This window comes from Pararge aegeria, chromosome 16, assembly GCF_905163445.1.
Source record: "Pararge aegeria chromosome 16, ilParAegt1.1, whole genome shotgun sequence".
Taxonomy (NCBI): Eukaryota; Metazoa; Arthropoda; class Insecta; order Lepidoptera; family Nymphalidae; genus Pararge; species Pararge aegeria.
In genome coordinates, this window is record NC_053195.1 from 1,091,232 (window position 1) to 1,118,375 (window position 27,144).

The following is a 27,144-nucleotide window of genomic DNA, read 5'->3' on the forward strand; positions in this document are numbered from 1 at the left end:
ATACCCACAATTGGAACATGTTGGTGTGATGAACATGAATGTTTTTCAGTGTCTGGGTATATAACAATATTCATCAGTCATCTTAGTACCCATAACACAAGCTACGCTTACTTTGGGGCTAGATGGCGATGTGTGTATTGTCGTAGTATATTTATATTTATATTGTATTATAACATTGATATCTACTAAGGCGTAGATATGTCCTAACATATATTTTATTTACTTTATGATTATGCAACGTATGCATAAATAAACACTTTTATTATCCAATCGCATCGTATACAATTTGCTGGCCTTATCGCTACGACAACTATCTCTTTCAGGCAACTAATGTTGAAAAAGGCGGGTTGTGCATGAGTAAAAATAACAATTTAATATATATCATTAATTCCCGGTCACGGGTCTCCTATCAGAATGAGAAGGGTTTTGGGCCCACGCTGACCCAGTGCAGATTTGTAGACTTCACACAACGTTGATAGCATTACGGAGAACTCTCAGGATTGAGGGTTTCCTCAATATGTTTTCCTTCACCGTTTTAGGCAAGTGATGTTAAAATTACTTAAATTAAAAACGCACATAACATAGAAGTCAGTGGTGCGTGACGGGGCTTGAACTCAGTTTCCACGAAAATAAAAACGAAGCCTTAACCACTAATACCGCTTCTAATATATTTATAAACATATTTCAATTTATATACACACATATATATATATAGGCTAGCAGACCCGTGCAACTTCGTCTGCACCAAATCGGTTATTACCGGAAAACACGAATAAAATAACATTTTTTTAAAATTAATACTAGCCATATCGATTGATCGCCAATATACTAAATTTGAACACTGTATACTAAATTTCATGAAAATCGTTGGAGCCGATTCCGAGATTCCAATTATATATATATACAAGAATTGCTCGTTTAAAGATATAAGATATATAAACATATGTATTTATAAAACAAGAACAACAAAAACTTGTAGTAGTTTAGAAACAATTCAATACAAATTCGCCGGTAATCATTTTCCGGCGTAAATATACACCGGCGTAGTTGCTCAACCCGGAGTCAAAAACCATGACCGACCTTTCAGTTTCCATCGCGATCGCTAACACATCATTTAATCATTATCATCAATCAAAATCATCTTGATCTTTATGTTTTTTTGACGCCATACATTGGGTCAGTGTTTGTATAATACCTGCCTACAATTACTTTCATATGCTATGAACTTAATCGAGTTTAGTTATTAATTATTGTTATTATAACCAACGAGTGTGTCTTAACCGATCAAGTCCACTATTGCGTTTTGTTCTGAGTATTTGAGCAAAAAACACTATTACAGTTTGCTTTTAACCCCCGACGCAATGTGTGTGTGTGTGTGTGTGTATGTGCGTGTGTGTGTTATCGGAGCTCCCGATCCAATGAGCCGATTTAGAATAATGGTTTAGAATGGTTTAGAAAATTGGTAAAAGATGGCCGCCATTGAAAAATAGCGAATAATATTTTTTTTTACAACTTCCTCAATACGGGTATCAAATGAAACATATAGAATACGATACTATTAAGTGTCAGGATTTTTTAAATTTTTAATTTAAATAGTAATATAATAAAGAAAGGTCACATACAACTCTTACTCTATCCATCTATAACAAGTAACGGAGGAAGGGTTCGGGGGTGAACCCGCTAGTTAGTCAGGAGTTGAGCCCCAGAGCTTGACGACTTAAGGGGTGAAGGGGGAGACGGCTTCACTTAGGGATAAGTCTAATATATTAGCGGACTGAGCTGTTAGGAGGATATGGCAGATGTATTTAACCCATACACTGAATCGGTTTCAAGGAAATTCTTGACCTACCAATGCATACATTTAAAAAATGTGTAAAAACGCATCTAGTACAGCGAGGTTACTATACATTTGATGAATTCCTCAATGACAAGGTAGAATGGAAGCAGCCAGCCTCGCTCTCATCTCCCGCAAGATAGCAAAATGATTGTAAATGTTGATGTTGGAAAAGAGCAACTACTGAGTTTCTTGCCGGCTCTTCTCGGTAGAATCTGCTTTCCGAACCGGTGGTAGAGTCACACAAACATGCATACTTGACGTTTCAAAAGTGCTTATATTAGGCCTACTTGAAATAAATGAATTTTGAATTTGAATTTGAATTTGAATTTGAATTCAATGCGACATTGCACCGGGACGCTAAATCGCTTAGCGGCATGTCTTTATCGGTAGAGTGTTAACTAGCCACGGCCAAACCTGACCAGATTTAAGAAATTCCCAAATTGCCTGGGATCAAACCTTGGACCTCCCAGTTAAACCCACAGCGCTCATCGCTGCGCCAGAGAGGTCTATATTAGTCTAGATATAAGATATGAGTTGGTATTGCTACAGTTAGCTGCATTGCCCTTAGCGCAAAGGTTCAGTAGGTTCACTTTGACTATCACTGCTTGCGCAAGCGCAGTATCAAGTGGAACAGAACCACAATGGCGTTTGCGTCACCAACTGTCGCAGGATGCGGGAAACGCGGCCAATTGAGTGACGTCACATCCTAGATACGTTTAGCATTTACCTTACTGCCTCGTTGGTGTAGCGGTTAGCACGAGGCGCTTCCAACACAATATACCTCAACCTACCGCGTCAACTTTACCGCTTGCCTAGCGTTAACTAAATTGCTCTGCAGTTTGTAAATAAAATACGCCTATGATAGACTATAATTCAAACGAAAACTATTTTTTTTAATAGAAAAATAGGTATTTTCGCATCCTCCGACCGAGAAATCTCAACTATTCTAATTTATCGCTCAAGCAAAAAAAACTATAACGGATTGTTGCGTGAACGAGTTATCCATGTGCATCGCCCGGACACGGCTCTGTTCAAATAACTGCAAGCGAACACAGTCTTAAACATTATGGAATTAATTTATCATAAAGATTATTATTGTTTGTTTACATTTGTGATATGTTCGAAGATTATGGCAGGGTTGTTCATCGGAATCGGATTAACGCAATTAATATTAAATCGATTTTGTATTTGGGTGGTGTTCGGTTATTGGATGACATGTCGCTTCACACTGATGTTAACATCGATACGCACTAGAAATTAAATTTTAAATCCGAATACAGGCACGACAAATATGCCTATCTCAGGCACCACAAATAAATCTAACACAGGCACCAATAGCATTTAAAAAAATACTTTTATGGTGAGGTAAAATAATTATTGTTTGATAAAACATTGTTATACTTAAAACTAATGCTAAGATGACTCCAAACGCGTCTTATTATGCGTTCAACGTGATATAATTCTCGACCCATTTTATCGTCTCAAAGATAAGCCGATAAAATGGGTCAAGAATATAGGATGAAAAAATATTAGAAACAATAATCTTATGGCACATATTCGATAGGTAGTCCAAGAATTGTCCAAAAACGGGTATTATTTTTGCTAACACCATTAGCATATTATTTATACCCGAGTTTTGGCATTAGAACGATGGACCAATCAGGGCCTTGTAAGATAGTTTATCAATGGTTAATATTTTCCAGGATTATCTGAATGGATCAGACTAACTAAAACGTTTTCACTTAAATAAATAGAGAAAGAGAGACTACAAAAAGCTACCGTTTGCCGCTACTTCACACATTAAGAGCAGACTAAGCCGCAACCGCTAGTAATATGATATTATTGTTCGTCTGAAAGCGGCATTAGGCCTTGATACAATTACTCAAAAGTTGCACTAACGATTTTCTACGCCGTTTCCTACTTGATAGTAATTAGATCTATTTTACGCGTTTGACGTAAAAAAATAATTATGAAGCAATTGATTTCTATTATTATGATATCGTTTGAAAAAGTATTTATTTATATACAAAGATTCATATCGCATTGTATTTTAATTACGTTATATGTGTTTAATGTGTCATCATCAGCAATAAATTACAGTACAGTTTTTCCCTGACTCCAGAGAGATTTTCCAACTATTTTTATTTAAATCCACTACAAGTTAACTCTTGATTGTAATCTCACCTGCTGGTAAGTGATTATGCAGTCTACGATGGTAACTGGCTAACCTTACCTAATCGGTTTCTACGCGATATCTTATTGGTATGCTAAATCGCTTAGCTGCACCAGTTTGTTGGTAACTAGACGACCAAAGCAACCCACCGTGCCCGTAAGCGATTCAGTATTCCGGTGCTATGTCGCGTAGAAACCGATTAGGGGTATGAATACCATACTCCTTAACAGGTAAGCCCGCTACCATCTTAGACTGCATCATGACTTATCACCAGGTGAGATTGCAGTAAACGGCTAACTTGTAATGGAATAAAAAAAAAAAAAAAATTGCACTCCGGGAGTGCCGGCAGAAGTGAAAACTTGATTATTAATTAACGTTGAGCATGTTTGATATTTTGGAATGGTTAGGGAATAATTTTGCACCAATTGCTTTATCAGTATAAAAGTACTATCATTTATGTGGTAGAATACAATATTCATTTATTGCGCTATCGTACACAAACATGACAATTTATATTACATTAAAAATTTAACACTTTAAAACTATTACAATTATTTTACATTAAAAAGTTTATCTCTCCGAAAAATCAACTTTCATCCATACGTCTTACGCTTTTTCGATCAGGTCACGTGTCCTGACGCGAGTTTAAGATTTTATACCCATTACAGAAAAAGTGCTCAACGCCGCTAAAGAAGTTTTCACTTCAAAAAAGAAAAACTATCTCGGAGGTAGTTGGGGGGCACCCGACTCCGTTTGACGATACGCGGCCTCCACTCCAGGACCTTTCTTTAAATGAAAACCGAAATAATACTTCACAGGATTTAGAGGAACGTTATGTACTGTATCTGAGATTTATCTGTTACCGAAAACCTAATAGTTTTGAGTTAAACACTGCCATAGTTTTTTCTTAAAGAAATCAGATACTACATTACACACCTGACACTACATTAGGTACGCGGCACATACTATGCGCGTTTCGGTCTTTTATCTTCAATAGGGAATAGAATAGAATAGAAAAACTTTATTGCAACACAACAAAAAAAAGAAAATACAAGGAAAACAGTAATAGGACTTAGTGCTAGGGTGCAAAGGCGGCCTTATCACTAAAAGTGATCTTTTAAAGGCAACCTGAGCGTACGAAGCCGATAAAAGAGTGGAAAATGGATGGTGCATAAAGTTACAAAAAAAAAAAAAACAAAAAAAAAAAAGAAATGTAATATAAACTTACATGAACATACATACTACATTTACATCATAGGGTTGTCACAAGTTAACACTTAGAATGTTTTATATGCTTCATTTGATTTTATATATTTTATCCTTATGTGATATAGCTATACCTACATTATTTCGGGTAACACGTTGTATATAAATGCGACTATAAATTTTAAGTGATATTTACCTTGCAGCCCTCGCATGTGAACGCTCCGAAGTGGAACCCCGCAGCCGGCTCCCCGCACACTTTGCACTTTTGATTCATCTGAAACAAGCAATAACTAGTGTTATTATTACATTTTATACGCGGTGACAGCCTAGTATGCCGTGTGGAGCCTCTTGCCGCGGGTGTCGTACGAGGCGACTAAGAGAATATAACGGAGAGCACGCAGCCGCGTCCTCTGTACTACTACTACAATCTACTGCGATAACAAACCCGTCCGCCCAACTATGGGTGATGCCTTTAGTCCAGCAGTGGGCTTAGGAAAATTAAGCTTAATTTGCTATACTCCGCGAACAGTAGGAGAATCTGTATGGTGTAATTTATAATTTCTCCAATCGACTATAACTTCTTCAATTGCTGAGGATCTGTTTGGTGTGGAGCATACGGATTGAATGTGGTCTAAAGATGGGACGCGCTTGCCTAGAGATGGTGATACTGGTTACTGGTTTACTGTGAGATGGTGATAACAAAAACAAAATTTACCCGGCTAAGTTTGTTGTGGGCCCTTCTTAGACCAGGGCGCGTTTGGAACCTTCGTAGCTTTGATTTAGTTGGCGAACGTAGTTATCATCATAATGTAAACATATTATGTGTATGAACGCTTCATAAGTACCTGTGATAGGCCTACATGAATAAAGAAGTTTTGTATTTGAATTTAATTTAGAAGATGCCTAATCACACTTATTTTAAAGATACCCAGGACGTAAGAGTTAGGTAACACAGAACTCGGGAAGGCGTTCCAAACCCTAGCGATGCGTATAAGAGAAGAAGATACAAATCGCTTCGTGCGAGTTTTTGGGATATTGACAACATAGGGATAAAAACCTAGTACTTTAAAAAAATGTGTGAGCAGTCACGGGACGACGGTCAGATGTGAAATATCGAAATTGCTTTCTATAAGTTATATGAAACAGATAAAGCATTACAAATTTGTTCCACAAATAAAATAAAAAAATACATGGAATCGATAACCTCTCTATCTTCTCTCTCGTAAGTCGGTTAATAATGACTGTTTATTACTAAATTAATATTAATTTTTTGTATTAAATACGAAATTCAAAAATTCAATCATATAGCGTGGCGAGGCGTCGCCACGGCTTGTATTGCCATGCCAACAACCAGGTTTACCCTCCACCTATAGATGTTTCACATCAAAAAAAAGAAAAACTTACCAATTTTTTCAAAGAATTTGTTAAAAAAATCACTTGAGCTAGTACAATCTGGCGATATCTCGGCGGGCAAATTGTTTCTCTTATCGTTACAGTATTATTGGATCCGTCTCGAACCCAATTCGCCATTAATACGGCGTGACGTCCGCCGCTGAGCGCTCATTTAGCAGTTAATTTTAAGGATCGTGGCGCATGTTATTGGTTCTACGTTATAATGAAATCGAGTCGCTGTTATAATTGGAAATGTTTTTTTAAGATCGATATTGATTTAACTACTGTGTACGCGTTCTGCGATTTATTGATCAAACTCTGAAATAGAGGCAAAATCAAGAAAATAATTAATGACAGATATTTATGTATATATATATGTATATACATATATATATATATATTCAAATTCAAAACTCATTTAATTCAAGTAGGCCTAATTAATAAGTACTTTTGAAACGTCAAGTCAGTCTGTTTGTAGTGACTCTACCACCGGTTCGGAAGTCAGATTCCACTGAGAAGAGCCGGCAAGAAACTCAGCAGATTGCTCTTTTCCAACATCATTTTAAAGTTTAACAATCTTTAGAATTTTTCTGTTTTGTGAGAGATGAGAGCGGAGAGGCCTGCTTCCAAGCAGCCTTGTAGTTACCGTTACGTATACATATCTCATCACCATCATCAACCCACTACGGGGCACGGGTCTATTCTCAGCTTGAGAAGGGCCTAGGTCGTAGTCTACCAAGCTGGCCGAGTGTAAACTTCACACGCCCTTGAGAACCTTACGGAGAACTCTCAGGAACGCAGGTTTCCTCACGATGTTTTACTTCACAGTTTAAAGCAAGTGTTATTTAAATTGCTCGAGTTAAAAACGCACGTAACTCCGAGAAGTTAGTGGTGCATGCCGGGGCTCGAACTCGGTGTCCACAAAAGGAAAGCCGAAGCCTTACCCACTACGCTTTCACCACTTCTATATCTATATATCTCCAGGAATAACCGGGAACGACGGCTTCACTATCTCTCCTGAGATTAACGATGGATTCTCCAATGTCCTAGCTCCGTCCTTTAACCTATCGATATTTTTTTACTACTACTAAAACATGCATACTGATCTACCAAGGAGTACTTAAGATTCCAAATGATCGCTACGCTCGGGAGTTATCCTGCTACCCTTCTATAAGTTGTACGTTACGCTTGGGATTTTTCCCGGCGCCCGGATCGTACTCTAAAGTTGAACAAACTACTATCATTCACTTATCATTGCCAAGTAATTTAACGCGTATATAAGATTACTCTGTAGGTGCTATTGCGAAGTCAAATCTGTCGGCTTGTTACGACTCTACCGTCAGTTTAGATCGCATATGTAATATAAAATTAAGCAGTTGCTCTTTATAAAATCAAGATCACGTTGATAATATATTCTTGCATTGAAATAATTTCGGAGAATGTAGAATTGTTAAAGATTCCATTAACAAATTATAAAATTACAAAACCGTTTTACGACACAAACCCGAAGAATGGAATTTCTAAACCTAAAGAAATTCCATTGAATTCAGTATACGATTACACATGTAATACCAAAGCCAGTAAAACCAAAGATAAAACATAAGAACGGCCAAGGGATTCGCGGAACAAAACCTATCACAGTTAACTCGACATCCCTACAAACTCATCCTTTATCTTAGCCCGTACAGCCATCAGATCGTACGGACGACCCATTGTTGTAGGTCCTCCACGCAATTTACATCCTTATTACCAAATCAAAGGTACCATAGTCGCATGCCAATATCAATAAGAGAGTAAATATAAAATGATAGTTATGCCGCTGTAGTGCTTGAAACAATGGATTGTACAGTCTCCGCTGTTATGTATAAGCGCTGACATCGCTGATGTAAGAAAGCGGAACAGGTGCGGGGACGTTCCCGTGCCCTAAACGCGTATTTTCGAACGGTTAATATTTTATGTGGGAGTTCCGTGGGAACGTGTCTGAAAATTAAGATATGGAAGCCTGCACCTAACCTACAGGGTAGCGCAAATATATATATTATATTAACACAAAATAAGATATGTATGCGAAATAAAACTAAAAGTTCTTTAGTTAATTATAATTGATTTTGCTATGTAAAGTAATTTTATACAATTTTTAATATAACTTTCAATTTGTAGCTGCATAAAAATATTTTGATTTGAAAAAATACGTAGGTACTTGGTGTGACTAATGAATTTTTCTTTATCTAAAATCAATCTAATATCAATATATAGATTATTATTGATATCGTAGAAATTATATCATATTATTTCTGAAATATAATATATTATATCGTCTGAGGTTATCTTAAACCATGCTCAAAAGAGATCCAAACATTTAAAGGCCTCTTTCTCCTTCTCCCTACGTTATATATTTCTTTTCTCATATGTAAAGTAATATGATAAACACTCAAGAATATTTACTTCAAAAACTCTCTAAACTGTTTAGAATATAAAATAAAAATCCGTACAGATTTTTAAACGAATATTAACTGAATTGCTTTTGTTTGCCATAAATCCATATTAATCTTTTTCTACACAAACGTAGGGATTCAAATTCAAAATAAATCGCGATCCCGATAAAAATACCATAGCCTGTTAGTAAATACGCGTCTTGCGCCGGCGCATCGAGTAAATCACCCAGCACGGGGTCCTCTGCGCTTATCGCCCCGCTCATCACGCGGTCCGCTCTAAATTAGATCGAACACGATCCCCAGTACAGCCTCTCAAGTCCCACTTCCTAACCGAGACCTTATTCCAATGGTCCTAAGATCTAAAATAGCACTCGTGGGACAGTTTAAACAGAATATTGTGCACTGTAAGGCTTGGTAAGTTGGTAACGCACGATGTCCCAATGATTTGTCGGTTTTATGATATCGCCTGCTGTATTTTAATATTTTGAGCGGCTCGTTATGTTATGTGCGATATGGGTTTGCGATATAGCCGATATGTTTGGTGCCCTGTAGGTTTTGAGTCTAACGATACCTGCCTACCTGCATGAGTAGAGATGGGGCAGAAACGATACAGTTACCGATTGGAGGCAGAGCGATGAAAATTAGTATTCTTTTTTTAAAATTTAATATATCAAAGAAAAAAATCCTCACGCTATCATTGACGCTGGCATTATAATATTCTCAATGCTATGCCTTTTTTTTCGTTTCATTTTTTAATAAAATTTTTGGTAGATTTGTTTTGCTTACTGTTATAAAAAAAAAGTTTCTAAGTAATATATATATATTATAGCTGGTGTCAACTTGGTGATATGTTTGAGATGCTGTGAGACCTTGGATTGTAGTTTAAAAAATACTAATTAAATGAAACAAAATAACCATCAACACATTTGTGATTCCGCGTAGTTCGTATATAGGTGATACCTATTTAGCATTCTCGACCTGTCACTTCTGACGTTTCCTCGGGATTAATTTAAAAACCTTCACACCTTTATCAATTTAGCCGAAAAAACTCCACACCTTAATAAATTACAAAACAACGCTTTCAATATGCCCGTCAAGCAAATATTAAGTAATTAATATGGTAATTGCATGTCTAGATTGCATTCGAGATAAATTATGACCGAGTCGCTGACGGCCCTTGCGGTTCTTTTTGCCAAAATCGAGACATGTCATAAGTTTTTGGTTCATACGCCCGGCTGCCCTTTAATACACTTGCCGATCAACTTTTCACTTTAATTCACAAAGAAATAGAGTTGATATTAGAGTGGAGGTGCCCGTTAAAAATGGGATGCGTAAGTTCAAAATATGTAAGCGCAACTGACAAATTAATTAAGTGGTACTCGAAGGGAATCGATCTGCTGTATCGAGTTATATGCTCGAATACATCGGAATACGGATCGAGGCTCTGAAGCGAGTTCGCATCGCTTACATGATAGGGAGATCGTTGACCGCGATTTTTTGGGGTTGCGATAAATTCTTGGATTAAACGGATTATAATTATTATTTTCAGAGCATTTTTCTTTTACAATACTTATATTCTTATATTTGGTTTAAAGGCGTTGCATGCAAGAATTTAGAGCCAGAATGAGACGTAAACAAATCAGATAAAACCGTAAAAGATTCGAGGAATGTTTTTACGTCACAAATTGCAGTTCTGTTAAATAATACGGGTCCAAGTCTTGCAATCCTTGTCTCTGATAGTCAACACTTCTAATAAGACACCTGTCTTTTTTGTGCCACAGCAACTTAGCCCTTAATTTCAAGCTTCTAGTATATGTTGATCTAGGATGGAGAGGGCTGACCTTGACCGTAGAGCTTCATTTTCAATGATCCGAAAGCAGGAGAATCTGTACTGAGTAATTTATAATTTCTTCAATCTTTATACTACACACCAAACAAAATTTTGGCAATGCACGTCGGCTCCACGCATGTTTCGCTCCGACATGACACCGGAGCATCCTCAGGGGATGTTTAATTTTATGTCTGCATTAAAATTTAATCTAATCTACGTGGCATCGTACCAGAACGCTTGAAAGCATTGCTTTGCTCGTCACTTGGTAACTAGCGAATGCTGAAGCCTCCCAAGACGAGGTACACATTAACACTATTCTTAAAGCGACATCTGTCATTTTCTTGTGCAACTACATGTTAGCTGTTGACTTCAATCTCACTTGTGGTAAGTAATGTACAGTCATAAATGGTAGCGGGCTTACCTGTAAATGATTTGTCGGTCGGGTGGTAATACCACTGCCGAAACTGGCACATTAATTTAAGCAATTAAAATATCTCTTGCATTAACAGCCGAGGAAGACATCGTGAAGAAACCTGCATGTCTGGGATCTCCGAGATGTTCTCAAAAATTTGTGAATCCGCAATTGGCCAGCGTGGTGGACGACCTTAACCATTCTCATGCAGACCTAAGCCTTGAAGTGGGCCCGTAAAGGCTTTATAATGATAAAACAAAGGACTAGGAAAACATAGACACTAGTTCTAATAAGACACCTGTCTTATAAGCTGGATTACTTTCAGTTTCCAATTATATAACACAGTTGACGAGCGCGAGATGAGCACCGCCATTACAGAGTAGTTACAGTTGTCCGCAGATCGAAGCGTGTGCTCAGATGTTTGATGCGGGCGTGTGAAGCGGGCCGGCGTGTCATTTGCGACCGCCGTTAGAGCGCCGACCTCCGTGGGAATGTGGGGATCTATGCGAGCGAAGGGCTTGTGTTCCTTGATGAGATCCCGCTGTTTTGACAAGTAAACTCTATCACACCAGCACGGCAGCATGGTCAGGAGACAATTATATCCCCGGGGAAAGGATAAAAAATTATCTTTCCCCACAGCTCTATCAAATCTCGGAGCACTTACGCACAATTGGAAATAATATCCAAAAAAGTGTGTGTCAGCTCCGACGCACGACTGGAGTTTACTCCTTAAGAACGATTGTCGAAACATACACAAAAAGAGTTTATTTAGCTGAATAAAGATTAATACCATATGAAAGGGTAAATTAAAAATTCTGTGCTATTTATTCACACACGGCCGCGGCGGTAGTGTAACTTCTTAAAAGTAGCCTACGGGAGATTAGGTGGATGTAGAGTATCAGAACTATTAGGATAAATGTAATGTTTATTATTTAGTTTCCATGGTAACAAGAATAGGAAAAAAAATGTATAATGTTTTCCATCTCACGCTGTCCCATACATTTATGTGTTTGTTTCTTTACCTAGATAATATTCGGTTTCCTTGGTAACTTAAATAGGAAGGAATTTGCGCATCACAGTTGCCGGGCATGCAACGTCGCAAAGCGAAAACGTAACGAGATTTTACTCCTCACATTTTTCTCATACCGGGCGCCTTATATATGAAAATCGATTCTTAAGGAGTAAACTCCAATAATATAAGTGTAATAATAAACAGGGGTAAACTTCTCCTATACCGTGTTCCCGTGCTTTAGCAGGTGGACACTTTAATTATATCTCTTGCCAGGGGATTTAATCGGGGGATATATTTTTTGTCTTTGTCTGTTGTTAGCCATGCTGGTGGTCAGAAATTCTGTCTAAGATTATAACTGGCTAACATGTTAGAGGGTATGGCAGTTATTATAATCCCATACCCTAATCGGCTACTACGCGATATCGTACCGGAGTGCAAAATCGCTTGGCAGCACGTCTTCTCCCGCCGGACCAGTGAATCCCCAAATTGACCCTGCCGATGATCAAACTCGGGACCTCCCACTTAAAACCTCATCAAAATATGTTTCATATTGGACGGATCAAGCAGATGTTATTATTGGAATACGGTCACCTAAAAACAGAGCAGTGAGCAGGACAGGCAAGAAACACGTCTAATAAAGTGACACCCTGTGTCCATGAACAGTCTGACGGCCGACTGGTGCAGTGGGCAACGACCCTGCTTTCTGAGTCCTAGGCCGTGGGTACGATTCCCGCAGCTGGAAAATGTTTGTGTGATGAACATGATTGTTTTTCAGTGTCTGGGTGTTTATCTGTATATAAGTATTTATGTGTATTATATTCATAAAATATTCAACAGTCATCTTAGTACCCATAACACAAGCTACGCTTACTTTGGGGCTAGATGGCGATGTGTGTAATGTCGTGGTATATTTGTATATTAATTATCAACTGAGGCGTAGATGTGAAGCCACATTCCTGTGAATACTCCGGTTACCACGCCCTTCAGATCGGAACACAGAAACGCTTCTTGGCTGCAGAAATAAGCATGATGCTAGAACTTTCCCGAACGAGCTTTCAAAAAGCTCTATTACTCCGCAAAAAAACAATAATTGTTCTTATTATCATTGATTTCATATGTTACTGTGTTATTGTTAGCGGAAACATTTGGTTCAAATATCTCCTGCTAAATTGTAGCCAAAGAGAGGTTATCGTCGACACTGCAGATACGAATTCTCAAGTTCTTTGGACACATAACTGGGAATAAGCACTCCATAGAACGACGAACGACTTGTTGTCCAGGGAACAGTCGAAGGCAATCGGTCACGTGGTCGAACACCCACGCGTTAGACAGACATAATTAAAGCTACAACACAAACCTCCATAGTCCAATGTTCCAGAAACGCTGAAGATCGTAACAAGTGGAGGCGCATCGCGGGGCCTGCTGTAGCCAAAGAAAATGTACCATCGTCAACCATGACCACTCTGTCAAGAGTGAAAGACCAAGGAGGGGGAAATTATAGCCTTATTGGAATTGTATATTGGTTTTGTAACTCAGATAAACTAATAAGAATTTTTATAATTGATTCATCAAAAGGTGTATGATGTGTTCTTGAAAACTGCCAAGCTCCCAGTGGGATTCCGAATCAGAAAAACCGAGGTTACAGCAAAAAAACAATAAGTAATTATACGAAAATCTAACCCAGACAAGGACCTGTCCGCAGAAGCACACAGTAATCTAAAAAGGTTATTGAAATGTAATCTTTAATTTTTAATGAATAAAATAATATAACATTTAACCCACGGTAGCCCAGTGGTTAGGACATCGGCCTCCCTTTCGAAATGACCGTGTCGATTCCCGCTACATTCCGATCAATAGATATATTAGTAGATAAAGTGGGTCACAGTTTTAGGACGAAAAATGGTCCCCGTGGATAGATATTATTGGTTATTTACTTGATACGGCCCTACTTCACACCTCTAACTTTTCAGAGTAATGTGCGTTTTTAATTTAAGCAAATTTAAATATGCTTTAATGGTGAAAGACATCGTGAGGAAACCTGCATGCCTGAGAGTTCTCCATAACGTTCTTCAAAGGTGTCTACAAGAACAATACTTCCTTTTACAATCCCATCGTTCGCATGTGCCACCTTTATAATGATTTAGTATCAAGTAATCATAATATTGACATTTTTAACAAAAGGATAAATATTTTTAAAAATCAAATTATTAAGCACTATTCCACATAATTCTTTAGGGAAATAATATATATATTATTATTTAAGTGTTTCTTTTTTGTTTTAACTATAATTTTATCTTTACTTTCTGTTTAATTTAATTCCAAGTTGTGTACACATACTTTGGGTTGTAGCTTAGAACAAAACTTGTTATTACTTATATTTAGATCTACTTTTAGTTATTACCGGTTTTGTGTACCTAATAACAATAAACAATAAACAAAAGGCGCGTAAAGTCTACCAAACCTGACTTGGCCAGAGTCTACTGGAGTCTTGGACTATGGCTTAAACCCTTAACATTCTGAGAGAACACCCATATCCTGTATCGGGCTGGTAATGTGTTGATGATGCTGATGATTGTTAAGGAGCTAATACCCGGTAGTGGGGCATTAATTAGGCAAATGACGATGAATTAGGTCAGTGACTACACCGTATAGAAGCAGATACATCGAGCCAGCGATTCCCAACACGGTTGTTACACCAGCAAATCGATTGTTATTCGTTAGGCAAGTGGGCTCCTCTAAACAATTACAGGTTTCATTTCCATTGTTGCGCTGCTTGACATTTTAGCGGCGTAAGGGCATGCGAAGCTTGATTTGAAAAATCTAAATTCTAGGGCACTAGTATTTACAAATGCTCGAACGCGTGCTTCGGTTCATAAAAGAAGACGCCTTTTGCTTTGAATACCAACGGTTTTAATTAGGCGCTAGTTCAAGTGGTACGCCATTTTGTATTAAGTTGAACTATTTCAAACTAACTAACCTAACTGTAAAATTCTTGAGTGTCATACAAAAGTTATTATTTTAGTTTTATAAAAAACCTACTATTAGTTGCTATAGAATAGTTTTACTTTTTTAGTCGAACTTACGTTTTGTTATGTATTTAAAGAGTGGCTAAACAAGCTTCCTTGTCAGATAAATAGTCATTGATCATCAGCTACTCTCTGTGTTAGGTTTCATTTTAAATTCGTTTACTTTGGTCGAGATTTCAATCTACTTTTAATAATTGGTATTAAAAGTGGATTTAAATCTCCTAAACTTACTAAAACTTAAGTCAATTAAAAAAAATATACATTTAAGAGCCTTAGTTTGAGATGGTCATTAAATATAGCGATTCAATAAATGGCTTTGAAATAGCTGAACCTATTTTAAATTAGTAAGTAAGTATCGTGTATGAGTCCTAATCAGTCACTGAGATGAGAGAATCCAATGAGATAATAAAATATTTATTGACCTTTTTCCGTACACCTATAACATTTTAATTCACCTCAACAAAAACCGTAATGAACCGAATCGTATCGCTTTATACGTCGTGATAAAAAGTAAATAAGATAACGAGGACAAAAAGAAAAATGTAGAGCTAAAAAATGGCGCTCAGAGCCAGGCGATGTGACACGGAGTTCTCACCGTCTTCAACTGCGGGGTACAAGTGAGCGCGACCAATTCGTAATGGCGGGAAAAGAATACCACAGACAATAAATGTTACTTATATTGTGTTCTTTTTAAAATGACGCAGTCTTTTAAGTATAAATTTAACAGGCTTTCGAACCCGTATTATTTTAATATAGTGAACGTTCTTGTTTTTAGAACTATAATAGGAACATTTTAAGGAGAGCTCCAAGTTATGTTATTTAGAAATGTCAATTTGGCTTTTAGCTGTGGAAGTAAGTCAGATCATCTTTGACAGATAACAAAACTACAACAGAACAGAACTAATCTGATCATACCTTATTCGTATGTGTTCTTTTAATTTGACGCTATCTTTTTAAGTCACTGGCTATATAGAGAGGTCAGTGTTTTAAGTACAATTTATAATAGAGTTCATGAGGCCTAAGTGTAACTTATAAAGTAAGGAAACTCATCTTTGGAGTAACGGTAATCTGTCAAATTTATATAAAGTTGTATAAATTTAAAAAAGGCTAAAAGTCCATATTAGGTGTTTTCTTAACCATTGTCTTCCGAAACGGGATAAGAACCTGATATATTAAAATACCATCGTGGAGCCAGAAGGTCGCTATAGATTCGTATTTAGCCCAAACCAAAATATAGATTAGTATCTTTACAAAAAAAACACACACCCAGACACAAACACTAAACTCTCCAATTTTCACTAAACTCAAAAATTATAGATGCGCCTTTTATATTTAGAATAAAGCTTTTAAACCTAGAAGCTCTAAGAACAAAAGCGCATGTAGTCTATGATATATTTTACTGTGAAAAGCTGAAACTTAAACCCAACGATAACATCGAAGCATGAGATCTCGAATGTTTAACGATCCTCCGCGGAGAGGATGCGATTAAACATTAAAAGCAGGCCGATCGCAATATAATAATACATCATAAAATCTGTAATGCCGCCTTTGCGAAGCGCCGCGATCTCTTGATTTCGTTTTGATAGGCGATAATTTGTTATGCTCTCGTGGTTACATACTACGGGTGTGAGCGGGTGCGAACTACAGATATTTATGTCTTGAGACAATGGTTCTAATTGTGTTATACACAAATCTCTGTATTAAAATGTCGAAGAGATAATAGGGTACCTTTTTTATAATTAGGAGGGGAAAATCCTCATGGACATCCCTATGGATAGTGCCGGACTCCTACCGACTAAAAACCCCTCCTGCCTTCTAAACGTTTGTGTACCTGCCATTTGACTACCACTAATGTCGTTGTCCTTTTACCTTCCCTCTCTTACGTCCGTTTCCTTTACTTTTTTTATCTCTTCCATGTATTTTTTTATAGATATAATTTAGAGTACCTACAAAGCTAGTTTAGTTTTTTGTAAAAATCATATTACAGATAATAATTCTTATCTGTACTATGATTTTTTTGTTTTTTTAAATTCCACTTAAAGTTAGCCCTTGACTGCAATGTTGGTTTAATGTGATTCATAGCAAAGGGTAGTTGGGGGGTATGGCAAATATTAAACCCTAGGGATATGGGTTTCTAAGCGACATGGTATCGAAACCCGAAATCGCTCGGTGTTACGTCTTGTAACTAGTCACAGCTGAAGCCTTCTACCGGACCAGAGTAATTATAGATTCCCCAATTGATCCTGCCGGTGATCGAACCAGGATCCTTCAGTTAAATCACAACGCTCTCTTCTGCGTCAAGAAGGTCGTGCCAAATAGTGCTTTTGGATTTTTTTTTTAATCGAATCAGATGGTTTAAAGGTTCGCATGTTCGACATGGATCATATACTCTTCGGTTTAATTCACGGATCGAGTCCGAAATATTTAGGTATTATGTTTTTATGTCATATAATTTCCAGTACACGGAGTTAGGCAAATGGCGGTGTCCAACACTTCAACTTCGGGTTATTTTTGCTTACTTGTGATTGTAATCGTTATAGTCCACCAACACGTATTGGAGCAGCGCTGTGGGTCAAGAAGGATGAGAGATACATACGTAGTATTATAAAAATTATTACAAAGTATTTTGAAAATTCCAATCTGTCTGTTTGTAATGACTCTACCTCCGATTTAGAAGGACAAAAAACAACCACATTTGCTCTTTTTTCATGGCGAATATCTGCCTAAGTTTCAAAACCGTCATATACAGAATTAAGTTTTGAATTGAAACAGCCGCGGCATCCATCCACCGCAGGTGTGCGCAATCGCTTAAACGATTCCAAAGAGTTTTTGCTCAAAAATGTTACAGCTTTTGACGAAATAATAAATGAGCGGTTATCGTGACTCTCTGTTTGTTTTTGGCGCGATGATACGTATCAAATTATGCAAATAAACTTATAACTTTTTGTAATGCAGTATAAAACGTTTACATCTCGATTAATTTGAGCTAGGTCATGCTACTACTTGCGAAGTATATTTTAACCTAATCGATTTCTTTCTTGTTGGTGTAGTCAGTATCTATGGATAAGGAGCGAGAGTTAATTAGTTTGACTAGTTATTGGGTTATTGTGATTTTTTGTATCATCCTGATCATCATCATATTAACCCATTACCGGCCCACTACAAGTTTCGGGTCTCCTCCCACAATGAGAAGGGGTTAAGGCCGTAGTCCACCACGCTGGTCCAGTGCGGATTGGTCGACTCCACACACCTTTGAGAACATTATCGAGAACTCTCAGGCATGCAGATTCACCGTTGAAGCGAGTGATATTTTAATTATTTAAAACGCACATAACTTAGAAAAGTTAGAGGCTGGGATTCGAACTCGGCCCCCGAAAGTGAAGTCGAGCCTACCCACTGGGCTATCACCGCTGCAATTTTTAATACCAAAAGACATTTACTTTGTTCACCCCCATATACATTCTAATACATGGACTTCTATGGTGCAGCACTACGCCCAGAGCGCATTAAGTTGGTCATGGTTATTCCAATCCGCATTGGGGCAGCATGGTGGGTCTATGCTCTAAAACCATATCCTTATTAACAGGCTAGGTATGAGGATGCCTACTCTACCTAGCTTCTGATAGAGGCTTTTCTCAGCTCTAGGTCATTGTAATCCCATGACCTCGTGATCCGAAGTTCATAATGCTAACCACTGATCCTACGAGGTGGTTCAGGCAACAGCTACGTAGTAATGCAATCGTATGATTGTGATATATCCATACACAGCTGTTCACGTAAAAAGAGCGCTGATTTTTGCATTGCGGTTATATTCAAATAACACAAGAGTGAGACAGTGTTAAGTCTACGCCGTAGCTTAATTGGAGAAAACGCTCAGGCCGCAATTGCCAGAGTCGCAGGTTCAAATCCTGTCGGTTCCGAAAATTTTTATATGCATTTTAAATTTATAAAATAGTTAAGTCTACGGTTTTATTATAGTCTAATATTTGTTATTGCAGTAATTAACATTAATTAAGTTATGTTTTTTTATTACACTCTTAGCTCTTGACTGCAAATACGCCTAGTAAGTTACGCTGTAGTTTGAAAATAGTAGAGGGCTAACCTGTTACGAGTATCGCAGTTATATTAAAATCACCCACTTAATTGGTTATAACGCGGCATTGAAACGTTATTCCGAGTAACCAGACCAGAAAAGAATCCGGCATAATAAATGCCAGATTGGACCTGCCGTAAAACCTGGGATATTCTCCTTATAAGAAAGACCACAGCGAGGTACGGTTCACGATTTTTTATCCTTTCGTAGAGGTCAGGTAATCGTGAAATTCTTAGTAAAATTGTCTACTGTATGAATAGATCGTCAGAGATCCTTTTACGTAACACAACTTATATCGTAGCGCCAATTGTAGCATAATATGGGTCCGAAGAGTCCAGTACAAGACAAGATAGTACCTTAGTACAAGTTTGCCCGCTCACAATCGAGGAGCCGTTTTCGAGTATCGAAATACTTGAACATCAAATATTGGGCTTTATTTAGCAGGCGTTACTTTGCGGAAATCTTTATTGCACGTATAACATACAGGAAAAGAAACAGTAAGGAATATACAGTACACAATGTAGACATGCAAAGGCGGCCTTATTGCTGCAAGCAATCTCTCACAGGCATCCTTTGTAGGTAGGACTCACCTTCTCTTGCTTTTTGCGGAGTATAGCAAATTAAGCTTAATTTTCTTAATTGAATACCAAAGTAGGGTGGTCCTAATGTCACTTGTTTCAGAGTCGCAAGTCCTGTACTTCTATTTTTTGTCTGACAAACATTCTGTCTAAAGTCCGAACTAAGAAACTGTTGGCAAAATTGAGCTTTAATAAGAGATATTAAGATACATTTTACAACGATGTGTAAGTAGAAAACGACTCTTCATTTGCGAGCCAGCAAATATCGTACTAAGGGCTGCAGGTCGTACGGTAATGAAGGGACGTGCCGGGCACTCGTGACACGGCACAGTACGGCTTTTGTATTCCAAGCATATTTGGATGCGTGTTCAAATGTTATTATCGTTTCATCTAAACTACACAAATTAAAATCCTGATAATATTCATTTTCATTCCACTACATGTTAGCCCTTGACTGCAATCTCACCTGCACGGGCAGTAGAAAATTATATAACCGGGGAAATGATAAGAATGTATCATCTGGCACAGCTCTATCAACTGTCAGCGCATTAGCGCACAAGTGGAAATAATATCCAAATTATATGTGTAATAATCAACGTGGGTAAACGTCTCCTATTCCATGTTCCCGTGCTTTGGCAGGTGGACACGTTAATTATATCCCCTGTCCCCTGACAGACGGTTAATCGGGGTCTTTCAGGGGACAGGGGATATAATTAACGTGTCCACCTGTATAATTTTTGTCTCCTGCCTGTGCAACCTGGCAAGTGGTGTGGGAAGGTGGGAAGTGATGACCTGTTAGGGTTATGACTAATGCATGCCTGAGAGTGCTCAAAGGCGTGTGGAGTCCACTGGGCAGCTGAAACCCTTCTTATTTTGGGAGGAGACCTATGACTTGTAGTGCGCCGATAATGGGTTGATATGATGGTCATTGTACCCCTAATCGGATTCCACACGCTATTATCGGAATTCTAGACCACGTTACGAGACCAGACCAGAAAAAAATCTAAAATTCAGAGTCCCAAATTGTAAACATTTACAGGCGATTATATGGCTAAGTCAAATTAAACTAAACATTTTAAACTAGTACATTTTTAGAACTAGGCTTTTATGAAGTTAGCTGTTATAACGTTCCAAGCCTGAAATTAAACAAGTAACCTCCAATTTATCGCAGCTTACCACGGAAGAGGTGAGCCCCATATTTTTTTCCTAATACATTGTATTGATTTAAAAAAAAATAGTCCACCAATCGGCCAGCGTAGTGGATTACGGCATTAACCCCTTCTAATTGTGGGAGGAGACCCGCGCCTTGTAGTGACCCGGTAATGGGTTGATATGATGATGATGAAAAAAAAAATACCTTCGAATAAACTTCGAACCTTAAATAGAAAAACAACAATTCTCACTTATCTCGATCGAACCCATTTTTTCCAATTACCACTGGAATAAATGCTTACCCAAGTAGGTGGGTGAGAAATGTTTATCTTATGTAAGTAATTAAACATAATGGCTATACATTAATAGCAATTAAGCAATCTTAAACGAACACCTAGAACCTTTCGCATAAACCATTAAGTATCCGCCATTTTTGCTTATCCTTTGCAAAGGTGAACGTTTCTTTTATTGATGAGTATGATTATTTTATATAACTAAAAGGTTATTTACAATTTATCACGCTGTATGAAAGATATATTTTAGTAAATTAGGTTTGTCTTATAGTGTCGTTTTACCAAGAAAGACAAGTTCGTTACATTTGATTTTCCTAAATAACGGTCAATGGACTCTGGAGAGAATTAACACTATGTAACTGACTAACCTCGGTAGAATCTGCCTACAAAACCGGTGGTAGAGTCACTACAAACAGACATTCTTGAAGTTCCAAAAGTGCTTAAATTAAGCCTAAAACTTGTAATAAATGAAAATGTATTTGTATTTAGGTATATTGTCTTTGTGCACGTCGTTGGTTTTAATCTGTGGTACTAAATAAAAAAAAAAAATAACTATTTCAAGTTAGTTAGTTAAAGTAGAGGCTTTTCTAAAAGCTAAAAGCTTTAATTTTTTTTTATAATAATGATTGACGCGCATTTGTCTATAAACAGAGTAATAATTTGTAGGGTATGCCATGAACACGTCCTGCAAACTGCCGCCCTGTGTTTATCAACCTTAGGCGTAAAGGTGACACAAGCAGAAGACAAAAATTATATCCCCAGATTATATCCCCTGACAGTTGATATAATTAACGTGTCCACCTGCTAAAGCACGGGAACAGGGAATAGGAGAAGTTTACCCCCGTTTATTATTACACATATAATTTGGATATTATTTCCACTTGTGCGCCACTGCTCTAAGAGTTAATAGAGTTGTGCGAGAATTTACATTTTTATCATTTCCCCGGGGGTATAATAGTCACCTGCCCATGCTAGCCGTGCAGATCGGAACACAGCAATACTTCTTAAAGGTAGCATAAGCATGGGGGTAATATTTCTTTGTGCTTTTTGAGCTTTGTCATAAAATAGCTCTACTCTACTACTACTACGTAGTTTGAAATGAAATATTTGCTCCAATGCGAAACCTTATTTTCGAATCTCTTTGCAAAAGCAGCTAAAAAGTTGTTGTTATTAGTACAACCAGTTATGATAGGCTAGGCTATATAGAGCTTTGCGGTGGACATTTAACTAAACGCCGCGATAAGCATCGCTGGGCCAATTAAATTGTATGCCGACATTATTATTCAAACCAATTAGTGTTGTACGGGTATAGGTCGCAATTATTTATGAATTGAATTAAGATTGGTCTATCTACTAGCTCATGTCCGTGACTTTGCCTGCGACGAATTGCTAGTTCCAACGAAGCTATATGAATGAATATTGATAATTCACTTTGGTTGTTTTGAATCGGTGATAGCCCAGTGGGTAGGACTTCGACTTCACTTCTGGAGGGCTGAATTCGAATCCCATCACGCACCTCTAACTTTTCTTAGTTATGTGTGTTTAAAGCAATCAAAATATCACTTGCTTGAATGTTGGAAAGTATTTTTAAGACACCAGCATGCCTGAGAGTCCAATAATGTTCTCAAAGGCGTGTGAAGTCTCTCACTGGGCCAGCGTGATGATGAAGGCGCTTTTTTTTAGCTTTATGGCTACCTCTGTCCTTTTGGGCAGGACAGAGGTTATGTGAGACTCGTTTGCCCAAACTAAAAACCACCACGACATGTCTGTCTCGTTGGCTTTAGTAGACGTCCGGGGAACCCGTTGAATACTTCCCAGACGCCTACCAACCGCTCCAACCGATTGCCAGGGCTACTACGATAAGGAGGAGGGGATCAGGACAGCTTGGACCCCCCCCCCCTCTCAGACAATAGGAAGTGATATGTTGATGATGATGAGTTTGATGGTTACCTACTTAACATAGAGCAAGTTAAAGAGTGGGTAAAATGGCGGCTTTATCGCTACTTAGCCATCTCTGCCAGGCAAGTATAGGCATAAACGAACATAGCTGTATCGATTCAAGGAAGGTGCGTAGCGAATTACTACTTATTTACATTTTATGATAAAAATATATAAACATGTAAATATAACAACACACATACTGAATCTTATCATATTTTCACTAAAATTTTATACTCGTACTTAACAAATTTTCTCTAGTCTGGTTTAGTTGGAGGCATTTAGCACCCTACCGACGCAAACGTGCTGCCAAACGATATATTAGCGTTTTGGTATGATGCCGTATAGAACCCGATTAGGGGGATGGATCTAATATAACTTCCATACCCCTATTTGGTTAGACCGCTTCCACTTCACGTCTCTTACCACCAGGTGAGATCGCAGCCAAAGGCTCGCCTGCAAGGCGAATAAAAAAATAGCAAATATGCCATACTTGCACAAAACGTATTCAAAATGTTTAAATAATCTAATCATTCAAATAACAAATGTCCACAAATTCTACAATCCCTATAATAAAATATAACAATATGTCATTCATTCAAATGTTTGTCGTTCGAAAAGGGCTGAATCGTTTGAATCGATAAAGGGATGTTATTGATCGATATGAACGAATGATTAATTGCGCATAGTCGATATAATTCGAGCCCCCCCCGGGTCGCCACGTCATCCTGACGCGCAACTCTTGACAGCCCGTGACAAATTGTTATGACAAAATATTTCAACAGTTGCATCAATTTATTCGGACCAACCCTCTATGATGATCGAATCTCACGTAAATCTACAGAGTGGTATTATAGAAAGGATCAGTTAAGCGAAAACGTAAACCTTGGATATTTATAGAAATTCGGTTTCCGGTGTGTTTGAAACGCCGAAAAGTAGTCGTTGGATTGACTTAAGTGTCGACACAAAGTTGCTTTTTCGGATTTATAATTTCAAATATCAGGCTAGACTAGACAAAGCTAGGCCGGGGTCAGCCAGTTTGAGATACAGATATTAGATTTATTTAACGTACGTAAATAATATACTAAGGTTTATTTTTGTATGAGTTTTAATTCACGTTTAGGAAGATACCGTATTTAAACAAATATAAATCTTCACAAAGTTTTTAGTAAATTAGGTATTTCTACTGTCTATAGCGTACACATTTTCACCGAACTGATTCCTCTCAAAATGTCACCCGATACATAACACAGCATACTGACGTATTTAAATTAACTAAACGTTAACTATATTAGTGTAAAGACTAAAATTCTTTAACTACAAGTTGCGTATACGCATTAGCATTTCGAACGCGTAACGCAGGCCCGCAATGACGTAGCGTTCTGAATTTAAAAATTTGAATGAATGAATTCACGTTCGGAAATAAAGAAATGAATGGAACTGCGATTTGTAAGATGACTCGGCGAACGGAAAATTTGGTGTTAGAATATCAATGGTTCGAATTTTAAAATATGCTTACTATGTACAAACATCTGCCGGAGTTCGTCTAAAATTTTATGAAATTGATATCGATATAGATAATTAATGTAATATATATGACATGCAAATAAGACTATCGATTAATTAAATAAGATTGAAATAAATATAATGTATTCGACCTAGTACATAATATATTATTTTAAATCTATTATGTATTGATGTCATCGATTATAAATCATATTCCTATGTATTCCGGCATATTTAGTTTAAAGATGTAAAGCGTAAAGGTTAATTTATGCGGAAAATATTAAGTAGTTGTTTGGCTGCACACATTTTTTTGGACGATCTGCCGAGTTGTAAACAAAAATAATCACTGTATGTGTCTATTTTTTCCAAGGTTGATATTTTTAAGGTTCTTTGAATTTGGAATTTCATAGGTTAGGAGTTTACGGTGGCGGCTAGTTACCAGTCTATCGAAGAGGGCATGTTGTAGCTGATAAGAAAAGAGAGAAGATCAAAGTTATTAAAAATACAGAATTCATAATTTTTCTTCTTATATCTGCCAGTTTATGAGTCCCCTAAACTTTAAGATCCACCGAATCGGTGTCGTAACTTTAGACGGCGCCTAACGTCGTTAAAAATCACATAAGAGTTCGTGTAACGTTTTTTTTTTTTTTTCAAGGTATAACCTAAAACACGAATAAACATATAATATTATAGTTATATATTTGTGTTATGTTTATATATTATTTATTGCACCACCTAGCTCTTTTCTATGCTTTAAGCCTTTTTTGTTGCCTGGAAGAAATCGCTATGTATGTGTAAGGCCAAATTGTACTCTCTTGCTGCAAGCTTATATCTCTGTGACTACTTTTTTATTTGGTGTACTATAAAAGTGTATTCATTCAGTGTATTCATAAAGTGTATTCATTCAGTGTATTCATTCAGTGTATTCATTCAGTGTATTCATTCGGTGTATTCATGTGTATTAATTCATCCGATTAAGGTGATTCCTAGGATTAGTGAAAACGGGCATAAACCAAACAATTAGGCCTCGGAACTGGATCACATGCGCCGCCCAACTCAAGATCTTGAGAGCTCGGTCTTCGCCCGTGAAAGGATCAATATTGATGAGCGGCATTCACCTGTCAGCTGCACGCGCGCTTCCAGATACTGATCGATGAACTGACTTATTTTATTTCCCCAATGAAATTTCACATACAAACCTCTCGAACCGGTTCTGCGGTGCATTTTATTCATTCACTATCCACGGTTTTAGCATTTTTGAATGAATATACCATAGAATTAAAAACATACAGAACTCTTACTCGTTATTGCATGGAGTGCATTGTGCCCAAAAACAGTGAAAACACCTGCGCACGTCTGACTTCACACCCGCAGATTATTGCTAGCTCGCAAACTATTTCTCGTTTTCAAATAAAATGGTAAACTTTACGAACATTAGATGTTAAATTGTTACTGTGAACTGCTAAATGGATTGAATTGACTAATCGCCTGTTCGAGAAACCCTTCTAAAGTGGAGAGGTTTTAATGCCTCGATATTAATAGTGTACACGGTTTCTGTACGTTCTTAACTCTGTGGAATATACATATTACCATTGATAGCGGTGCAAACTGCCCTGGACTGCCTAAATGGTCTAGTGGTAAAGCTTCATGCGGATTACGACGCTCTGGGTTCGAATCCCGGTTCAGACCGCAAAATTGCATAGTTAGGAAATTGGCATGTCAACCCCCGTGCTTCAGAGAGCACGTTAAGCTGTCTATCTCGTTATTATTACTAACTTTTTATTAGTCGTACAAGACCCTAATATATATATATATATGTAGATCTTTCTTAAAAATTGAGTATAGAATGCATAAGGCAGCGTAGGTTACCATTTTGTCACAAGTTATCAGAAAATGCGCGTGGACGAAGTCACAGAAATCAGCTAGTCACCTTTCTCTAAACCAGTTCTGCGTTTTATTCATTCACTAAGTTCAGCTTTTACATTTCTGAATGAAATTACATATTAAAACAGCCCAAGTGCTATAATAAATAATGAATTAATTAGAATTTGAAATGTTTACAGTAGAAGCATGTGTGTTTTTCAATCTTAAAATGTGTGATCTCTGTTTAATCTCATCAGAAATTATGAATAAGGGTTACGAAAGTGGAAATAGCTGTTGCATATTATGATATAAATGTCAAAGTCAAAAAGACAAAGTCAAAAATATCTTTATTTAAGGCTCATAGGTGGCACTTTTGATGCGTACACTACATGAGAAT

At 37.4% G+C, this 27,144-nt stretch overlaps 1 protein-coding gene across 1 annotated transcript in view; it reads right to left on the reverse strand.

Annotated features, from left to right (window-relative positions):
* Positions 1–27,144, reverse strand: part of LOC120630470 (knirps-related protein-like) — a 121,261-nt gene that overhangs the window by 21,619 nt on the left and 72,498 nt on the right. The window contains exon 2 of the mRNA XM_039899711.1: positions 5,413–5,490. Within this exon, the coding sequence (XP_039755645.1) occupies positions 5,413–5,490 (78 nt within the window). The remainder of the gene's footprint in view (positions 1–5,412; positions 5,491–27,144) is intronic.